At 47.5% G+C, this 20,899-nt stretch overlaps 3 protein-coding genes and 1 long non-coding RNA gene across 4 annotated transcripts; 3 read left to right on the forward strand and 1 right to left on the reverse strand.

Annotated features, from left to right (window-relative positions):
- Positions 1-3,998: 3,998 nt before the first annotated feature.
- On the reverse strand, positions 3,999-6,444 carry LOC127348243 (protein WEAK CHLOROPLAST MOVEMENT UNDER BLUE LIGHT-like 1). The gene is made up of 2 exons (XM_051374328.2): positions 6,041-6,444; positions 3,999-5,947 (listed from the first exon to the last, which is right to left on the reverse strand). The coding sequence occupies exons 1-2, from the start codon at positions 6,317-6,319 to the stop codon at positions 4,172-4,174; spliced, it is 2,055 nt and encodes a 684-aa protein (XP_051230288.2). The 5' UTR covers positions 6,320-6,444; the 3' UTR covers positions 3,999-4,171.
- Positions 6,445-6,755: 311 nt separating this feature from the next.
- Positions 6,756-10,475, forward strand: LOC127297603 (protein IN CHLOROPLAST ATPASE BIOGENESIS, chloroplastic). The gene is made up of 11 exons (XM_051327925.2): positions 6,756-6,908; positions 7,172-7,255; positions 7,562-7,636; positions 7,733-7,775; positions 7,875-7,932; positions 8,029-8,214; positions 8,284-8,346; positions 8,422-8,513; positions 9,648-9,729; positions 9,831-9,941; positions 10,055-10,475. The coding sequence occupies exons 1-11, from the start codon at positions 6,785-6,787 to the stop codon at positions 10,193-10,195; spliced, it is 1,059 nt and encodes a 352-aa protein (XP_051183885.1). The 5' UTR covers positions 6,756-6,784; the 3' UTR covers positions 10,196-10,475.
- Positions 10,476-10,657: 182 nt separating this feature from the next.
- Positions 10,658-12,708, forward strand: LOC127348242 (uncharacterized). The gene is made up of 4 exons (XM_051374327.1): positions 10,658-11,785; positions 11,890-11,998; positions 12,155-12,223; positions 12,538-12,708. The coding sequence occupies exons 1-4, from the start codon at positions 10,935-10,937 to the stop codon at positions 12,706-12,708; spliced, it is 1,200 nt and encodes a 399-aa protein (XP_051230287.1). The 5' UTR covers positions 10,658-10,934.
- Positions 12,709-13,189: 481 nt separating this feature from the next.
- LOC127297602 (uncharacterized) lies at positions 13,190-14,749 on the forward strand. The gene is made up of 5 exons (XR_007849265.2): positions 13,190-13,236; positions 13,608-13,696; positions 14,035-14,096; positions 14,197-14,281; positions 14,376-14,749. It is a non-coding gene; the product is annotated as an uncharacterized lncRNA (long non-coding RNA).
- Positions 14,750-20,899: the final 6,150 nt, after the last annotated feature.

The raw sequence follows: 20,899 nt of genomic DNA on the forward strand, positions 1-20,899 counted from the left end.
ACCGGGGTCCACAGTTCACTAGTGGTATCTCTCCCATAAGATAAATAGCATGTTGGGTGAATAAATTACAGTTGGGAAATTGACAAATAGAGAGGGCATAACAATGCACATACATGTCACGACGACTACTATGAGATTTAATCAGTGCATTACGACAAAGTACATAGACCGCTATCCAGCATGCATCTATGCCTAAAAAGTCCACTTTCAGGTTATCATCCGAACCCCTTCCAGTATTAAGTTGCAAACAACAGACAATTGCATTAAGTATGGTGCGTAATGTAATCAACACAAATATCCTTAGACAAAGCATCGATGTTTTATCCCTAGTGGCAACAACACATCCACAACCTTAGAACTTTCTCACATCCCCGCATTCAATGGAGGCATGAACTCACTATCGAGCATAAATACTCCCTCTTGGAGTTACAAGTATCAACTTGGCCAGAGCCTCTACTAGCAACGGAGAGCATGCAAGAACATAAACAACACATATATGATAGATTGATAATCAACTTGACATAGTATTCCATATTCATCGGATCCCAACAAACACAACATGTAGCATTACAAATAGATGATCTTGATCATGTTAGGCAGCTCACAAGATCTAACATGTTAGCACAATGAGGAGAAGACAACCATCTAGCTACTGCTATGGACCCATAGTCCAGGGGTGAACTACTCACACATCAGTCCGGAGGCGATCATGGCGATGAAGAGTCCTCCGGGAGATGATTCCCCTCTCCGGCAGGGTGCCGGAGACGATCTTCTGAATCCCCCGAGATGGGATTGGCGGCGGCTGCGTCTCTGGAAGGTTTTCCGTATCGTGGCTCTCGGTACAGGGGGTTTCGCGACGAAGACTTTAAGTAGGCGGAAGGGTAGGGTTGGAGGCGGCGCGAGGAGCCCACACCATAGGGCGGCGCGGGCCCCCCTCTGGCCGCGCCGGCCTATGGTCTGGCCACCTCGTGGCCCCACTTCGTATCCCCTTCGGTCTTCTGGAAGCTTCGTGGAAATATAAGACCCTGGGCATTGATTTCGTCCAATTCCGAGAATATTTCCTTTGTAGGATTTCTGAAACCAAAAACAACAGAAAACAGCAACTGGCTCTTCGGCATCTCGTCAATAGGTTTGTGCCGGAAAATGCATAATAATGACAAAAAGTGTGTATAAAACATGTGAGTATCATCATAAAAGTAGCATGGAACATAAGAAATTATGGTTACGTTTGAGACGTATCAAATCCCAGCAGCACGACGGCGTGGTGGTGGTGGTGGAGGAGAAGAACTGCAGGGCTTCGCCTAAGCCAGAGCAGCATATGGTGGAGGAGAGAGGGGGCGGCAAGGGTTTGGTCAAGGGGTGAAGTGGCCGGCCACCCCCTCCCCTCTTTATATAGGTGGAGGGGTCGGCCTAGGGTTTCCCCTAGGGCCCACCCTCCCCTTGGCCGGCGCATGAAGGGGGGAGAACCCCTCCCCCAAGCATTCCTTTTTATCTCTAAATTAAACCCTTTTAATTTTTAGAGATAGATCTTATCTCTAGATTTAAACCATTTAAATTAGAGAGAGATCTTATCTCTAGGGGTGGGCCGGCCTGGGCCTACATGTCATAGTGGGCAGGACCCACCATGCCATGTGGTGCCTATGTGGCCCCTCCCGGGGTGGTGGGCCCATTGGTGACCCTCTAGAACCTTCTAGAAGCTCCGGTCAAAACACCGGAACTTTCCTGAACCCCGGAAAGTGACTTCCCATATATGAATCTTATTCTCCGGACCATTCCGGACCTTTTCGTGATGTCCTGGATCCCATCAGGGACTCCGAACAAACTTCGGTCTCCATCTCATATTCCGAATCTACTTATGCGACATCGAACCTTAAGCACGTCCCCCCTACGGTTCGTGAACTATGCAGCCAAGGTCGAGACTCCTCTCCGACCAATAACCAATAGTGGGATATGGAGATCCATAATGGCTCTCACACATTCAACGATAACTTAGTGATCGATTGAACCATTTACATACGACACCGATTCCCTTTGTCACGCGATACTTTACTTGTCTGAGGTTCGATCATCGGTATCTCCATACCTAGTTCAACCTCGTTACCGACAAGTACTCTTTACTCGTACCGTGGTATGTCATCTCTTGTGACCTAGTCACATGCTTTTAAGTTAATCAGACGACATTCCACCGAGAGGGCCTAGAGTATATCTATCCGTCATCGGGATGGACAAATCCCATTCTTGATCCATATGCCTCAACTCACACTTTCCGAATACTTAATCCCATCTTTATAACCACCCATTTACGCAGTGGCGTTTGATGTAATCAAAGCACCCTTTCGGTGTAAGTGATTTACATGATCTCATGGTCGAAGGACTAGGTAACTATGTATCAAAAGATTATAGCAAGTTGAACTTAATGACTTGATCTTATGCTACGCTCATATGGGTGTGTGTCCATTATATCATTCAACCAATGACATAACCTTGTTATTAATAACATCCAATGTTCATGATCACGAAACCATAATCATCTATTAATCAACAAGCTAGTTATACAAGAGGCTTACTAGGGACTCCTTGTTGTTTACATAACACACATGTATCAATGTTTCGGTTAATACAATTATAGCATGGTATGCAAACATTTATCATAAACACAAAGATATTATAATAACCACTTTATTATTGCCTCTTGGGCATATCTCCAACACTTCGACCACTCGCTTGCCAGTCACCTCCTCTGTCCCCGGCCGGCCGAAGAGGACATGCAGGAGACGGGCCGGGCTTGCAGGCTCCCGATCGCCGAATAGTTCCTAACTTATAATTATGGTTGAAAACTTACGAAGATTTAAAATTTTAGATTTAGATCTAATAGGCGATATGAGGGGAATCTAAGTAAAACTTAAAAAAGAGACCGAGCTACACGTATCCCTTTTTTGCAAATACTTTTAATTTGTATTTGAAAGTTTAACAAAATCCGAAATAAGATTACAGAGATAGCCTATGATATATACTACAATAGTGTAAAGTCTCAATACAAACTATTTCATATTCTAAACTACATAAAAATGATAAATTATCACAAAATATATAGTAAATAGTACACATTTCAATACTATAAAATTTGTCAGAATTTGTCATTTTTGTGTAGTCTAAAATACAGTTTGCATTGAAATTTTACAACATTGCAACCACTGTTCAAAAAATCGGTCAAGATACCGATTTATCAGCCGATTTATCGTGAATCGGGTGGTAACCGATAGGATTTCAGCATATCGGCTAATTAATCATGGCATCGATATTTCGGCTGATTTTCTATCTGAGAGCCAATATTTCGCCCGATTTTCACTCCGCTCACCGATATTTCGGTCGATTGCTAGTGAAATTTGCTGTTATGGCAGTCGATATTTTCGTCCCATGATCTTGTAGAATTGTACATTAACTCAAATTTTCCATTTTTTATTTATTTAAATGCAAATAATCAAGGTAATACTTATGCTCAATACTCCAATACTAGTTTTACATAGCATATTGTAGAAAATTTAGTGCTGAAAATTAGGATTTACAAAAAATTAAATCGATAAATGGACGATAGATAAAATCGATTAATCAACTGATAAGTGATTTATCTCCATTTTGGGAATGACCGAAGATGACCGATATATCATTAGCTATCCCAAAATATTCGCTTTATATTTTCTAAATTTTAAAATATGAATATGAAATGTTTGAAAAATAAAAGGCTCGGCTTCTAAAAAATCACGCTCTAAAACCTAACTCGTACTAAATGTACAAAGACAAGAAGAGAGAAAGTGTGCCCGTGCAATATGTCCAATAGAAGTTGGATCCAAAATATGCAGCAGTATTACAATTCTTATTTACATTTGTGCTTAAATATCTCAACAGCGAGCCAAAATTTCATGATTCATCTCATTGATCAATAAAAATCACACATGTTTAAAGTGAGGTGAACCGAGCATTTACAAAGCCAACAAAATCACTTCACGTTCCATGACTGAGCCTTTTTCCTAGCCAAGAACATGACCATGCCAACAGAGTGAGCTGAACAGAATTATGATCTACCTCTTTGATCAATACAGGTTACATATGTTGACAACAGATTGAGCTGAGCTGAACTGAACTGATCCGGGCATTTACAAGGCCAACAAAATCACTTCCCGTTCCATGACTGAGCTTTCTTCCGAGCCAAGAACATTGCCATGCGGGGAAAGAAGTTCTTCTTCTGCTTCGCGTCCGCCTCCTCCGCCGCCGACATGGCCGCCATGTCGGCCCTCGGCATGTACCCTCCTCTCGGGCTGAGTATGTGCGGGTTCCCGCGCCCGCTGCCGTCAAACGCGGAGATCTCGGCCAGGCCCGTGCGCGGCGACGCGGTCTCTCCGCCAGCACTGCCGCTGGCGCGCCGCTGCTCGGCCTGCAGCTGCCGCAGCTCGCGCTCCGCCTCGGCCTTGCAGAGCTCCGCTTCCTCGGCCTCCGCCATCGCCGCCTGCAGCGCCTGCCTCCTCTGCTCCGTCTGCTTGGTCAGCTGCGTTAGCTTCTCCAGGCTCCGCACCTCCGCGTCCTTGGCCTCCTTGATCAGCTTCACGGCCTCGACCACCCGCTTGCCAACCACCTCCTCTGTTTCCCGCGCCCTTCGGCTGAGCTCCTCGTACTCCTCCGCCGCTAGCGCCACGCCGGCTTCGACAGCGCCGCTCTTGTTATCTTGCTGTTGCACCAGCGCGTCCGCCGATGCGGTGGCGGTCTCCGCCGACGCGTTCGCGGCGAGTATCTCCCGCATCACGGCCTCCAGCCGCGCCTCCATGGTCTGTACGGCGGCCTTGGCCACGCGCGCCTCTTCCCTGGCCACGGCGATTTCCTCCTGCGCCGCTTGAGCGCTCGCCTTCGCGCGCTCCGCCTCTCGCCGTGCCTCGCTTAGCTGCTCAGGCTTCGTGCTCCTCTCTTCGCCGCTGTCCCTTGCTCTTGCCTGCGCCACGGTAAGCTCGGAGGTCAGCCAGCCCAGCTCTTCCTCCAGCGGCGGGATGGACGCCGACGTGGCCTCCTCCTTCCGCCGCACCGCGGCGAGCTCCGCCTTCTCCTTCTCGAGGTCGGCGCGCAACGACGCGGCGGCGACCCGCAGGATCTTGGCCTCGTCTTGGGCCTTCTCCACGCTCGTCTTCACCTCCTCGAGCTCCTTCCGCGCGTTCGCCAGCTTCGCCGATGGCGCGCCCACCGCCGTCGTCTCCTCCGCACTGGCCCCTTCGACCGCGCGCGCGAACAGCTCGGCTCTTAGATTAGCAAGTTGTTCGGAAGCCACGGCGACCTTGGACTCGAGTTCGCCGGCCGCGAGCAGCTCATCCCTGAGCCTCCTCGCCTCCTCCTCACCCTGCTCCAGCTCGTTCTGCCACCGCACCTTGTCCTCCTGCCACGCCATCGCCAGCCGCAGCCTCTTCTCCTCCGCCACATCATGCGCGGCGCGCGAGGACTCCAGCTCCGCCTTCACCGCAGCGAGCTCCTCCGCCGCCTCCCTCACGGCCTCGCCCGCCGCCACCGCCTCGCCAGCCGTCTCCCGCGCGCGCGCCGCCGCGGCGCCGGCCTCCGCCGCGACGGCGTCCCGCTCCCTCCTCACCGCCCCCAGCTCCTTCCTCACCTCACCCAGCTCCGCCCTGGCCGCCGCGTGCCGCTCCCTCAGGCCGGCGAGCTCCGCCCTGGCCGCGGCGCGCTTCTCCGTCTTGCGCAGGCGCAGCTTGGCGAGGTCGGCGTCCTTGCGCGCCTGCGCCTCCGCGATCTGCGCGCGCTTGACGCTGAGCCAGAGGTCGTCGATCTCGCCCGTGGCACCCGCGAGGTCCCGCCGCGCGTCCGCCCTGCCGGCCTCCGCCGCGCGCGACCGCCTCTGGTACTCCGCCTTCTCGCCCGCCACCTTGCCCAGCTCCTCCTGCACCCGCTGCCGCCGCTGCAGCAAACATTCAGTCAAACTGTTAGCTGCAATCGCAGTTACAGAGAGAGATAGAGCAACTGGTAGATCATCCAGGTAGAGATCGGAGACCTCTCGCCAGTCGAGGATGCCCCCGAACTTGCTGACGGCGCCCTTGACGGAGTCGATGGGAGCGGCGGTGTCGACGACGTGCGCCTTGCCGTCGATGGCCTTGATAAAACGACCGGCGATCTCCGACGCCGTGTAACCACCCGTCGATGGACCATCGTCCTCTTGGTCGCTCTCTGGGTGGTGGGAGTCGAAGAAGTCACCTTCCTCGGAGCTCGCGCGGGAGATGGACGGAGGTTGCGAGCCGGAGGTCCCTTCCATGCTAGCGCTAGCTTCTTCCATCCCGCAGCATATGTGTAGGACGTCGAAGAAGCACCTCCCGACCCCGCCCTGGATTGTTGCTTTCGTCGGTCCAATTGAGCTCTTCTCAAGGTACGTCGACGAGAGAGAGAGAGGGAAAGTGGTATGGTCGTGGTGGTGGGAGGAAGGAGAAGATGGAGGTTGTGGCGGGGAGAGAATGGCGCGCGCGAGCCGCGGAGCCTCACGCACGCACTCTCGGATTGGTGCTGCGGAATTCGGAAATCCTGGGCCGCATTTCGGGTCTCATCGCTATCTGCTCCTGGGCCGTACATCTCCTGTCTGGATCGGGACACATTTGGACTTTCTCCAGCTGGGCCCAAAACAAGCGCCCGTGTCGCCGCCGAGTCCACAGCTTCTTGCGCGCGCCGCTCGCACCTCATCCGCCGCCCACCGGATCGAGCCGCCGCGCCTTGCCGCCGCCGATAGGGAGGTTGCCGGGAGCTCCAGATGAGGCCCGCGGCAGCTGCGGCCGCGTCCGTGCTACATGCGCCCCGGCGAGCGGTCTCCTTGGTCGCCGCCCGCTGCGCCTCCTCCTCTCCATCGGTCGCCGCCGCCGCTGCTACGTCGTACGGTGAGGTCACTACCGTGCTACTCCTACCCTGCAGTTTATGATTTTCGAACTCAAGTGGGGCAGTATGTGGTTGGTTCATCTGTGGCATTTTAACTGTCTCCGACGACCTAAGTGGGGTCGATCAAGTTACTACTCTGCATTTGCTTTCTATGCGCTGGGCACACTTATGCCTACTGTTTGCCTGCTGAATGTAGTTAAGCAGCGTTCTTCCTTTAAACTTCGGTAGCCGAGGTTTCTGATAGTTTTCTCCTGCACAAATCCAGATCATGTGTCGTTCGTCAAGGAAGTCGCTGCAACAGACCCCCCAGAACATCTTAACTCTTTGCTGAATGTGCTTCAGGCACGAGGTACGGCTTTACATATCTTATAAGAATTTTTCATTACCCTGATATGATTCTTCACTTGTGCCAACCCCTTTGTCATGCAAGTTGAGATAATCTGTTATGAGGTAGTGTTTACTAATCGGGTTTCAGCAGCAACAACTGACATCTCATTGTCTTTGTTAATCTAGTAAAATTGTAATTTTAGTTTTGCATAAGGTTGTAGAAACTAAGAATAATACTGGCTAGAAAAAGTGTACTGTTAAAACTATTAAACTATAGCTCCTGGTCTCTCTTGAATTTGATGTCGAACATAAATTTGCCACTTGGCAGGCGAAAAGATAGTTTCTCCTGGAGCTAGAAGAGGGCTGATTCCACTTGTTGTTCCCTTGTCAGAGAGCCCACAAGGTTTGCATGTGTTCTAGACTGAATTATTTACCTGTGCAATAATTATGAACTATATGATGTCAGCTACAAAGGCTGACAGTATTAGTCAAAATGTAGGTAACTTAACATCCCTACTGAGATGGCCAACTGCTCCACGTGGGTTAGTTGCCCCTCCATATACTTTTATATATTTTTATTGTTTTCACCTTTGGAACTGATATTTAAACATTTTTTATGTGTACATCTGTCTGTCCTTCAGGATGGAAATGCCTGTAGTGGAAGTGCGTGACCATGGGCTATGGCTTTTGGCTAAGAACGTAAGTATATATTGCTATAAGCTTATAATATTTCAGTTTACTACATGTGCAACATCCAATAGAATATTATTTACATTTTGTACTCATATATATCAGGTCAACCAATATATTCACAGAATACTCGTCGAGGCTGATAGCAGTGCTGAGAGTGGTGATGATTTGTGGTCTGCTGTTCGAGATGATTTATGGTCGGCTGTAGGGGAAGCTGGTGGGAACATTTACAAAAGAGGTGATTTCAAAGAATCGCAGATGGCAGATCTTGATGTCTATTTGTTGAAGAAGGTTGAGAGATACACCTCAGTTTATAACTACCAAGTTTAAGACAATTTCTGTACTGATATCTTACTGTAGGTTGGACTCTTTCCGGATATTATAGAAAGGAAAGCATCACGCCATCTGGAAAAGGGAGATCATGTAAAACTCGTTCCTTCTCCAGAGATACACATGTTTATTCCACAAGATTTAATGTACATTGCGTTTGCCCCTCAGGTCTCTGCTCTTATTACTGGAGAATTCTACACTAGAGATCAGTTTCCTGGCTTTGGAAGACCCTTTGTGTTCAACTCAGTACTTCAGAAAAGGTACTGATGTATCCTTAGCTGTATATAATTATATCTTATTCCGTCAGCAGTACTATCTAGGAAAAATTTGCTGGCGGACACTGTTATTTTCTGGTCTTTGCCAAAACACACCGTTAAAACGTGTCTTTGCCCAGTACCATTATAATTTCACGGTATGTTTGCTAGAACACACTATGTGACCCAAAACGGAAAGTTTGAATTATCTGCTTAGGAGAACCATCCACCATCCGGTTTAGATCAGTTTTTTTTGGTTGTCAAAATTTTGGACCAGCCGTTTTTAGCTTTAACGGTTTTTTTCGGGACCCTGTTAGACCGTAGGAATAAGTTTCTAATGCCAAAAAACAGGCTTTTTCTGTGTCGTTAGTCTGTACGTATCAATCGGATGCAAAAACAATTTGCCCAGCATTTAGTCCAAATCCGGAACATATTTGAAGTACTACGAACATCATTATAGCATATTAAAATAAGAGCTTTGACAATACACTTTAAAATGCTGAACACAGCCCACAAATTGATTCAGTTCTCGACTAGGATCAATATACATATAGTCATAATTGGGAAAGAATCAAGGAAGAAACTTTCCCTTCGGGCACCCAGGCTGTGTCACCATCCATGGCTGCCTGCAGATAGTTCTCCAGCGCGAGGGCACTGGTAGGTGCGGCCGAGGGCGCCGGCGATGGCGGCCGACAGCGGGCCGGTGAAGGCCCGGGACCCCTCTTGGGTGGCGCCGCGCCTTGCGTCTCTTCGGCCGGTCGCCGATGGTGTGCGGACGTGAACGATTGAGGGATAGAAGTGCTGTCGGGGACGACGTACGCGTGCTCGCCGGCGGTTAAGAAGCAGAATGATTAGAATTAATTAGTGGTCAAATATATATTAGTATAAGATTGCAAATACTTTCAACTGGTTTCTGAATTGAGAATTATCTGGTTGTGGTGTAAAATTCCTAATAAATACTGTAAATTAGTATAACTGTTGTGGACTAGCAGCCTAATATAACCGTGGTGAATAAATAACAAGGAAATAACGTGTTTTTAATCGGATAATATTTCATTTGTAGAAGTGCCAGAATACAGCTTTGTGGTGTACATATAAAGAATAGTCCTTGCTAATTTTGGTTTTGACCTTTTTATTAAGAGTTGGACGTACATCTGAAGCCAAAGAGTCAGCTCGAGTGGCTTTGAAGTCACCATGGTGGACACTAGGCTGTAAATACGAAGTATGATTTCTACTGTTACCATCATCTAATTTTTTTTGCTATTACGCCTCAGCCGAGCAACCATTTCATCCATTTTATTTTTGGTCATCCCCGTATGATAGGAGGCAGCTGAGTTAGCTGGGTGGGAGGATGAGCAGATCGAGTTTATAAGAGAAAAGGTAACCGAGGAGGGCAAACAAGACGATCTGAAGAAGGGAAAAGCTCCGGAGCAGGTTGTTAATGGCAAGCTGTTAACCATTTCTTTATTATAGAGGCCAACGCCCCTCCATCACGTGTGCTGTTTCCCTGCATCTCATAGCATGGGCTGCTTTGCTTTGTACTGCAGGTGGTTCTTGACGAGGCGGCCTTTCTCATGGATTTAGCCACCGTCGACGGTAACTGGGACGATGTTGTGGACCGGATCGCTGAATGCTACAGAGAAGCTGGGATCCACGACATTGCCAAGTTCATCGCCTACAGGGAGTAGTAGCTTTGCATTCCTTGTGAGTGCGGTGCGGCTAGAGAAGTTTTGCACGCTCGGCTTCGGACTAAGACTGTAGGTTTTAGGCTTTTGTGGGCATGAAATAATTTCATCATGTCGATCTTAGGCTTACTTCTGTGTGTTCACATCGCATAAGCGGAAAGAGTGCCGCGGCATCCCTCCGTGATGCTGCGCCTCTAGTTTTCTGATTTCTTCACTTTGCTATCTTTGTATGCATTCGATGATAATGACATTCGTGATCAATGATATATCCTGCTTTACAATATTTGCATGCTGTTGGTGACATGGCATTACCATTGTACACTTGATTGAGCTCCAGGTTTTGAAACTGGGAGTAGCTACTGATAGCAAGTTAGCCGCTACTACTAGCTCCAGGTTTTGAAACTGGGAGTTGCTGCTGACATGAATCTAGATATGGGCCCACCTGTAAGCTAGGGAGGCCAGGCCAGCTGGCTGCGGGCCCACGCTTCGTCTCGCCTTGGCCTAGCCGTTCCATTCAGAATTTCAGATACCACGCCCCCCACGACGCGCGCTCCTCATCGTCCGTCGCGGCGTGGGTTTCTCTTTCTCCTTCGCAAGACAAGATGAGAGAAATCCTCCGGAAACCCTAGCTTCGCGCCCATGTTGATCGATCACCCCTCTTCTTCCGATCCGCGGAATTGATCTGCTGATCAATCGATCCGCCACCCCCGGCCGGCTTCTTGCTGCTTGCTGCGCAGCGATCATGCAGCAGGGGTTCGACCTCGCCACCTACCAGCTGTTGCAGCTCCTGTCCGGCGAGGCGCTCGAGGGCGCGGGCGGCCAGGACGGGAACGCAGCGGCCTTCTTCCAGCCTCATCCTCCCCCGCAGGCGCCGATGCTGGGAGTCGACCACCAGTGGGCGATCGACCCGGCGGCCTACGTCGCCTCCGCGCTGCCTCAGATTCCGGGTGAAGGTACGTGGGCCGGGAACGGCGATGCGTTCCTGCTCAGCGGCGGGGACTGGGCGGGGAGCGGCGGGGTCGTGCCTGGCCAGGGCGAGGTCTGGGCGGCGGGGCCGGAGCCGGTGGAGGATGGCTCGATGATGCTTGACGGCGACGCGTTCTTGGGGAACGGCCAGCCGGCGCACGGCGGAGGCATGCAGGACCTGCTGATGGGCGGCCCCGACTTCAGCAAGTTCGACCCGGCGCTCTTGGCCTCGGTCTTGATCAACTCGCTGCCGGCGAACCAAGCGCCCGATCACCCATCAATCCACGCGCCACCCACGATTGTCCTGCCAGCACCTCAGCCGAACCAACCGGCCTCCGATTTTCCGGGTCCGAGTAGGAGTACCCATGTCGGCGCCACCGACGACACGCCGGGGATGACGTGCCAAATGCCCACTTACTCGCCGGTGATGACGTCCCAAATGCCCGGTTTCCCGTCGGCGATGGATTACCCGCAGGACGCATCCGTCCACATCCAACAGGCGGTGCCTGACGAGGAGGAGGCGGCGGAAGTGGCCCAGATGGTTCGCGTGGCGGCGGCGTGTGGCGACGAGGCGTCCACCGTGTGGTCCGAGGAGGAGGACCAGGTGCTGCGCGAAGGCCTGTCTCGGTACGTACATGCGCGCGCGCTTGCCATGGATTCGTTCGTTTTGGTTGAAGCAAAAATGTTAGTTCTGCCTGCCACTGAATCCTGCATGAATTCTGCTTCCCAAGGTTTGCAGACCAAGACAATGTCCACAAGTGCTTCAGCATTGCGTCTGGGCTGCCCAAGAAGACTGCACACGATGTTGCCTTTCGGATCCGGTGGTTGTCGGACTTTGAGGTACCCGTTCGATTATTTCCCTTGATTCCAGAATGTTTACGCATGGTTTCTGGTTCCTCAACATTTTAGATTTAGCTCTCATCCTCTTTCTGGATAAATCACCTCTATGTATATGTACCATGCCACCATGTCTTGATCAAGAGTTTGCACTTGCAGCAAAAGAAGAGAGGTGCTAATCAACCACAGCTAGAGCAACAAAAATCTGCAGGAGGAAACCTTACAAAGGTAACTGCGACAGAGCATGCATTTGTTCCTCTGAATTTCATGTTGAGGAGAACTCCTGCTTAGCAGTTTGGCCCCAAATGTTTTGACAAGTACTGGAAGCAAATGAGCTTCTGAATTTACTAGTATGGTGATGCTTATAGATTTAGTGCTGTTTTTAATGGACAGCTGCTTGACTGAAGTTGAACAATAGTTCCAATTGATATGATCTTCTGAATTTCATGTGCTGATGCCCATTTATTTAGTGCTACTCCACTTTTTAATGTAGTGTGTATGTACCCTGTGTACATGCCCTGATCAAGAGATTTCACTTGCAGCAGAAGAAGGGAGCTGCAAAGCAAGCACAGCTTGAGCAAGAAAAACCTGCAGGAGGAATGTTTAGAAAGGTAAGTGCAACAGAGCATGTTCTTCTGAATTTCGTGTGTAGAGAACCCTTGCAACAGAGGGTTACAAAGTTTGGCCGGAAATATTTTGAGATATACCAGTAGCAAATGAGCTTCTGAATTTACTATGTTAATCTTCATAGATTCGGTGCTTTTTTTTACTGGATAGCTGTTTGACTGAACTTGAACAATAGTACCAGTAGAACAGCTCCAACATAGCATGTTCTTCTGAATTTCATATGGTGATGCCCATTGATTTAGTGCTACTTCTTAACGGACAGCTGTTTGACTGAACTTGAACAATAATGCTATCAGTAGTAGAGATCTGTTTGCTCACTGATGATGCTAAGAGAAGCTAGCTGAGACCCTTTCCTACTTCAGCCTGATTCAATGATATTATTAGCGTTATAACAATATTCAGTGAATCAAAAATGTTGTAATATAATCCAGCACCTATAATTGGGTTCTCTCATTTGCTATTTAATAGCAATCTTACTGTGTTTGACAATTTCTGTCATTAAGCTGTGTAAGGTCTTGAGTTTTCTTTCTTGAGACCTAACAATCTAGTCACTGGACAGGGAAAAGGAACTAAGGGTGCTACCAGGAAAAACAACAAATATCCCCTCTCCAAAGGTAGATTTAGTTTCTACATTGTTACCTGTACATTCTTTATTTTACCATGTTTTGCATATCGCTGTTATTCTATCAAGGAAATAATACTTTCTTCCATTTATCACGTATCACTTCTTTTGATGGTTCGGTTATTACGATTTTTTTCACAGAAGCGCTATTTTTCTATATATCTTTCTCTTGAATTACAAATCCTCTATAGTTTCTTAAATGCTATAGAAATGTTTGTTGCCTTTCCTTTTGTGTTACTGTTCAGACATACAGGCTTTAGTGGTTTAGTTGCCACTGTAAATGTTCTGGGTTGATCAGCGTTTTCTAGTCTTAATGGTCTTTGTGGAAATTTGCATGGTGGCTAACCTTTTCTTATGTCACAGAGGCTCTGAATTCCAAGAGCGCTGAAGATATTATTCGGGATAATGAAAGATTTATGAATGAAATAGAGGAAATCTTGAAAACGGGACAGGTCTGCTTTATACTACCTTATACTGTGTTTATACCATAATTTTGTCTGAAACTGTATGATTTTTTTTCTGGACATCTGCATTTGCAATAGTTAGGTTGTTTCTTGATTAATGTTCATCCTATTCATAACGCTCTTCAGTCATTTCAATTTACCTTGGTAGCTGTTTATGTGGTGTTTGTATCGTACATAATAGGGTAAGAATTTTATTAGGCATACAAATGAAATTGTCTACATTTTAAGAGGTCTTGCGGCTTGATGCTGTTGCTGCTGTGCGTACTTCATGTTTTAATCTCCCTGCATTGACCACTGTCCTGACTTCTTTTCTTCTTCTGGCACAGGTGAAGAACAGTCTGGACTACTTCTATTACGTGAAGACGAATATGGATGCTCTACGGAACAAGTAAATAGACGGACCCCCACCAATTAACAAGCATTCGAACGCATAGGCTCTAGTATAGTGTAAACTCTGAAACTAAATTGAAAAGTGACACAAATTGCAGAGTAACGGGCTTGGCTACTTTCATGGAAGGACTGTCAGTGGACGATGAAGAGTGGGAAGACGTCCTGAAGGATCGCAGTTCATCGGTAACTCCACACTTTTCTTGTCCTGCTCTACTTGCTCCTGGTTCCATGGTGGCTCTAATTTTGATCTAACATGTTGTGTTTTCCGTTTTGTCAGGCTTGAAAGGATTTTTTCCATGTACTACTTTCCATCATTCCTACTGAGGCGACCATTGTGTGCCAATCCACATGCCCGCGTGCAATGCGTCCTCTGCCATACTTTCTACCAAGGCGACCATTCCGTGCCAATGTACATGCTCGCGTGGAAAATATGTTTCCTCTTTGTGATTGCATAGCCCATAATTAGGTTAACCATGGATATAGCTCACCCACGCTAGCTTCTTTTTTCTCTTGGCTACTTGGGATCACACGTCTACCGACTTATGCTTCCGAGTTGGAACTTGGAACCCCTATTATCTTCTGATTCTGGTGTTATAATTGGAATAGCGATTGAGTAACGGGCATGGTCCACGTGCTAATGAGAGGACGAGGGGAACACATGGTTCTAGGTGGTGCAGCAATTCTTTTGGTTCCACAACACTACAAAAATATATGACTATACCCGCCACATTTTTTAGACTAAAAGCTTCACCAATTTTTTTTTTATCCGACTGATCTACCTTTCGCAGCGGTCAACAAACACTAATATAGATTGGGCCATTTAAGGCCCACCATGGCACAGGAAAGATCCTTTTCGTGTGCGGTGTGGAAAAATGTTAGCGTCCTAAAAATTTCGAGGGTCCGTCATGCACTAGTGGAGCATAGCTTAGTAGGGTCATGCGATCCATGGTGTGAGAAGCTAAAAGCACGCCACATGTAATAGTTGTGGTGTGGCGCTAGCAGGTGCTAGTGCACATGCGGTAATCTTTTTTGGCGTGGCATTATATGAACACGCTGCTATTTTTTATAAACCCGTGGAGTGTTTAATTTCCAAGACACGAACTTGTTTGAGAATATTGTATTGTTTTTTGTTTTTGTTTTACAAATTAAATAAGAAAAAATAATAAAAAATATAGTGCCCAGCCGCTGGCCAGTCTGCTAGTGGCATGGCGAAATGGGCCACGCCATTAGTGGCCCATAGGCCATAGCCAACCGCCTAGCCCGCCGTAGGCTAGCCCACCCCGATCGCATCTTCCTCTCTACTCCCCACCTCTTCTGTCCTCTCTAATTAATAAGAAGAGATTCATTGGCTACGGCGATCAAGAGCAAATTGGCTACAACTTGGCGATAGAAATACTACTTTCTTTCATAATTTTGCCTCAGCTCGCCGAAACAAGAACTACATCTAGAAACTCAAAATTAATGATGAAAATTCGGTGGAGGTACAGATCATCTAAAACCGTTAGTCCATGATTATTTTTTTAATCTGTTTACTTCTGAGGTACAGGACCTTGACCCGGAGATGATGACAAAAATAATTCCAAGAGTTACTGAACCTATGAATGAAAGTTTATTAGCTCCTTTCTCAGCAGAAGATGTGAAGAAAGCTATTTTTAGTACTAGATGATACCCCGCATGTTGTTGTGGAACATTTAAAAAATCTATGATGCCATCAATATGGTTATAATTGAGAACTTCGTACTGGTTAGAAACTTAATGGCCTCAACTTCAATGAGGTAATGATCTCCGTTTGTATTTTGCATTATTATAAAACTCTACAGTGTCAACTATACACTACATAAAAAAGCTGGGAGGTAAAAATATCATGTCTTGAATATATATTGAGCACACAAAATGACAAATAATCAATCATGGTAAACTTCCAGCCATTACTTGGTTGAGAGATGGGGAAAATGTAGTTGGTACATACAATCAAAGTAATATGAAAATACATCTCAACGGAGAATCGCTCATAACATAATATCGACGATTTTCCATAGCAACAGTGTAAAAAGATAGATCTTATTATGCTTTAAAATATTACTTGTGAAATCTTGCATGTAGCACACGCTGACAATATTGTTTCTACAACATTTAACTTCCTTTGAAATATAATTACCAAAGGGTTAGATTCATAACAACAATAAATTTAGTGTAAGATCTTTTCTTCTACATTCATAAATACCAGAAGATTAGAGGTCGAATAATAATGATTGAAATCCAACCCTATGGACCATGACCATTTATTGTTTGGATGTACGAACACATATTTGGTACCACCTCCTTCCATAGTTCCATTCTCCAACTTGTCTGAACTGGTAATGCTCTGCCAAGAACCAAGTTCAAGCAATATATATTTTAAAACATTGTACTATAGATGATATCTTTCCAAGGATGATTAGCACAACGAAACATCTCCTTGCCTAAATACAGGCTTACCAACGACCAACCAAATATCTAGTCCATTATAAGAAAATTCTGAGTTAGTTAAGAACCTCAAGGATTCTTTTATCAGTGAAAACAAACAGATACGTTAATTAACTTCAGTATAAATGTAATATACTTATAATGCAATATGCTTTACATTTGCTTGCTCATCTGAGCAACAAATAATTCTGCCACAAATAGTTCATTTTCTCACATTTTGTACTTTAGGCATGAACACTATAGTTTATAGAACCATATGTGGTATATGAAGCCGCCAATGTTGAAAAGCAAGCTATGGTACAATCTGCCAAATATTGAACTACTTTAGGCATGAACACTATAGTTTATAGAACCATATGTGGTATATGAAGCCGCCAATGTTGAAAAGCAAGCTATGGTACAATCTGCCAAATACTGAATTACGTGTATGATGTGCCCGCTAAGTGTTTACTTGGTGGAATGTTTAAAAAGTCAACCAACTCCTTGAAGTAATTTATTTTGGGGGAATATAAAGCAAAGTATTCGATTCATCATAAAATATGTCTGGTTTAAGAGTTATAGAAGAACTAATAAGTCGTTCATGTATTTGTAAGTACAACTATGCAGAAATGTGACCAGAAGTAGTACAGACTGAATGGACATGACAATATACAAAATAGATCAACCAAGATTTCCTTACCAATCTCACAGCCCAGTGTGGAGTCCTATAATATCTAAGGAATTGTAAAGGGCATTCTGTCGCACATTTGGTAGGCAACTAAATACAAGATTTTGCACACCATCAACCTGGAAGATGATGGCATGAATATTGAGTGATCGCACATGGGATGCAAGGATGAATACACCAGGTAACCACTTGCACACCATCCCATCTCAACCAGATCCATATGGATGAAATGGAATTGGAAGAAACGGGGTGTGTGCCGTGACATTAGAGAGATAGAGAGCCTATCCTCATCATTGTAGTGCTGGTATACGAGCGGTTTTGCCATGCCAACAGAGATGGCAGGAGGTAGCATCAGTTGTAGGAACGTCGTGGGATGGAAGCCTGAGAGGGACTGAGAGGGGAAGTAGGTATTTATATACTCAGAAATAAAGCATGGTGGAGGATGGAACTGAAGGAGATGACCATGGTGGGGAGTGGAATGGGAGGAGACGACTCCTAAACTCCCAAGCGCTAATGGATCACGTGAATGCGAAGGTGAGGTGGATATGGTGCATGTGAAGAGAAATGGGGTCACCTATTAAGAATAGAAAGATTAGAGACTTCAGAGCGCCGGGGCCAGATGGGTTACACGCCGTATTTTATAAACAATTTTGGAATGTCTGTAGGGAAGAAATAACTAGTGAAGTTTACAGGCACTAAATACTGGGATAATTCCAGATGGTTCGACTGATACTACTATTGTGTTGATACCCAAGGTTAATGATCCTGAGAATGTTACACAGTTTCGCCCAATAAGCTTGTGTAATGTTGTATACAAAATTATATCCAAAGTGCTAGATCAGAGATTGAAGGCAATTCTCCCTGATATCATTGCTCCTACACAAAGTGCCTTGTCCCAGGGCGAGTTATTACTGATAATGTGCTGGTGGCGTATGAATGTATTCACTCAATAAAAAATAAGACATCTGGCACTAATGGAACTTGTGCAGTCAACCTTGATATGCACAAAGCTTATGACCGTGTTGAATGGATCTTTTTGGAAAATATGATGCGATGTACGTTTGGGGTTCGTTGAAAGATGGATTTCTCTTATGATAACTTGTGTCAGCTCGGTCAGGTATCAAGTGAGATTTAATTCTGATGAAACTAATATGTTCACTCCTACTAGAGGTCTCCGCCAGGGGGATCCACTACCTTCATATTTGTTCCTCCTTTGTGCGGAGGGATTATCCAGTCTTCTGGTGTATGAAGAAGAAGTTGGTGGCATCGATGAGATTAGGGTGTGCAGAAATGCACCGTCAGTATCACACATCTTTATTCGCCGATGATTCCCTTATTCTCATGAAAGCTGATATGAACAATGCAACTTCCTTACAACGAACGTTGGATACCGGCCTACTGCGCAAATTCAGGACAAATGGTGGTAGTATCTTCTTTTTGCCAAACACCAATTCTCTCCTAACTGCCGAAATATGTGAAGCTCTTCATATTGACACAGAAGCACTATCAGATAAGTACCTTGGCTTCCAGCTCTTGTTGGTGCGGATAGGAGTGATTGCTTCAAACATTTTGTAGAAAGAATTATTCAAAGGATAAATGGCTAGAAGGAAAACAACTATCGCTTGGGGGGAACGAGATTCTTCTGAAGGCAGTGGCTCAGGCTATCCCGGTGTATGCAATGTCGGTATTTCTAATTCCGAAAGGAGTTTGTAAAAGTATGATGGATGAAAAAAAACAGAACTAAACCCATTTGGGAAGATTTACACCGAGAGGAACGAGCCAAAACATCCCAGCAAGAAAAAATGGTAACAAGTAAACAAACTGATGTTTAGATTCTCTGTTTGGAAATAACAATTGACTTTTTGGTTAAGGAAAGTCTTACTGTGCTAGTACCGTACCCAGTCGGTTTCTAGCTAGTTTGTGTCCCAATCGGACTCGATTTCAGCGACCCCGTGTCGATGCTCACAGAAGAGGCTATTTGTACCACCCCGCGCGCACCGGTCTGGATACAGACCCTTCCAAGATGGAGGCCTTCAGGTTTGGCTTCGCCCCGGACACGCCGCCGGCGTTCAAGTTCGACCCGACCGACGACGACATCGTCGCCCACTACCTCCTTCCGCGAGCGCTCGGCATCCCCAACCCGCCCTTCGCCCACGCCGTCCTCGACGCCAACCCCGCTAGCTTCCCGCCGCCGGAACTCCTGGCGCGGCACGGTCACGCCAACAGCCACCACGCCTTCTTCCTCGACGTGACCACCAGCAACGGGGGCCGCCGGGAGCGCGTCATCAACGGCCGCGACGGCGGCACATGGCGCGGCCAGCAGGGCCAGTACCACATCCTCACCCTGCTCAGCCCCGGCGGCCACGAGGTGAACATCAAGTACAAGCGCTACGACCTCACCTTCAAGAAATTCGACGACGACGACGACGAGCAGGAGGATGTCAAGGGGAAGAATAAGAGGAAGAGGAACGACGGCAATGGCGGCACCCCGTCGGGATGGGTCATGCACGAGTACACCATCGTCCAGCCGCCGCTCCAGAACACCGTGCTGAGCCGCATACACCTCACCAAAGCCAAGATCAAGGAGGACCAGCTGCAAGCCGCCGACTTCAACCAGCACCACCACTTCTTCCCGGCTCCACAGCAGCAGCTAGGCCCAAGCTACTACCAGCACGATTTCCCACACCACGAGCACCAACCAGGTCCAAGCTACTACCAGCACGATTTCCCTTACCAAGAGCTACAAGCAGGGCCGAGCCATCACCAAGGGCAGGCAGGGCCGAGCACCGGGTTCAGCGACGGCGGCCAAGCCGATAATGCTCCCTGCTTCAGCGAGCATTTCCCATACCACGAGCAGGGAGGACCGAGCTACCAGGGATTCCCAGTGCCAGAGCAGCCAGGCCCAGGTCCAAGCTACTACCACCATCCTGCCGACGGCCGCGGCAAAGCCGAGGACGCTTCCTTCTACGGCGAGGAGATCCCATACCAGCAGCATGCACCACCGAGCTACCAGGGCTTCCCAATGCACGAGCAGCCAGCTCCATGCTACTACCATGATCCTACGGACGGCGGTGTCAAAGCCGAGGACGGCGAGGAGATCCCATACCAGGAGCAGGAAGCACCGAGCTACCAGGGCTTCCCAATGCCCGAGCAGCCAGGTACAAGCTACTACCATCATCCTGCCAACATGATGGGCGGTGGCGAGGGGTTCAGTGACGGCCTCCAGGCCGATGATGCTTCCTTCTACGCCGACAATGGCGACGCCGCGGAAGACGGCTTTGTCAATTTGCTCTGCGCCGGGGAGGGGGAGGGCTTGACCGACCACAAGACTGCCTACGGCGACAACTGCGAGGATGGCTTCCAATCGACCAACATAGAGTGCGCCCATGGCCTTTCCGCAACGCAAGAAACCTTTCCGCCCAAGCCAGATTCTTAAATTTTAACGAATGTGTATGTTCTTAGACCATTATCGTGTAATCCCATTGGATGAATTTTAGAGGGGTCTCGGGCTAACTCCGATCGATTGTTGTATGTTCGCCATGTTGTTTTCCGAGCTCTCTCCAATCTCGGAGTGGACATGGGGCCCCTCCCGATGATACTTGACAAGGCCGAACATGGCAAGATGAAGGAGTTGGAGCTGCTCTCACTCAAAGCAGGGGCGATGGTGC

The sequence above is a fragment of the Lolium perenne genome, chromosome 4, assembly GCF_019359855.2.
Source record: "Lolium perenne isolate Kyuss_39 chromosome 4, Kyuss_2.0, whole genome shotgun sequence".
Lineage (NCBI taxonomy): Eukaryota > Viridiplantae > Streptophyta > Magnoliopsida > Poales > Poaceae > Lolium > Lolium perenne.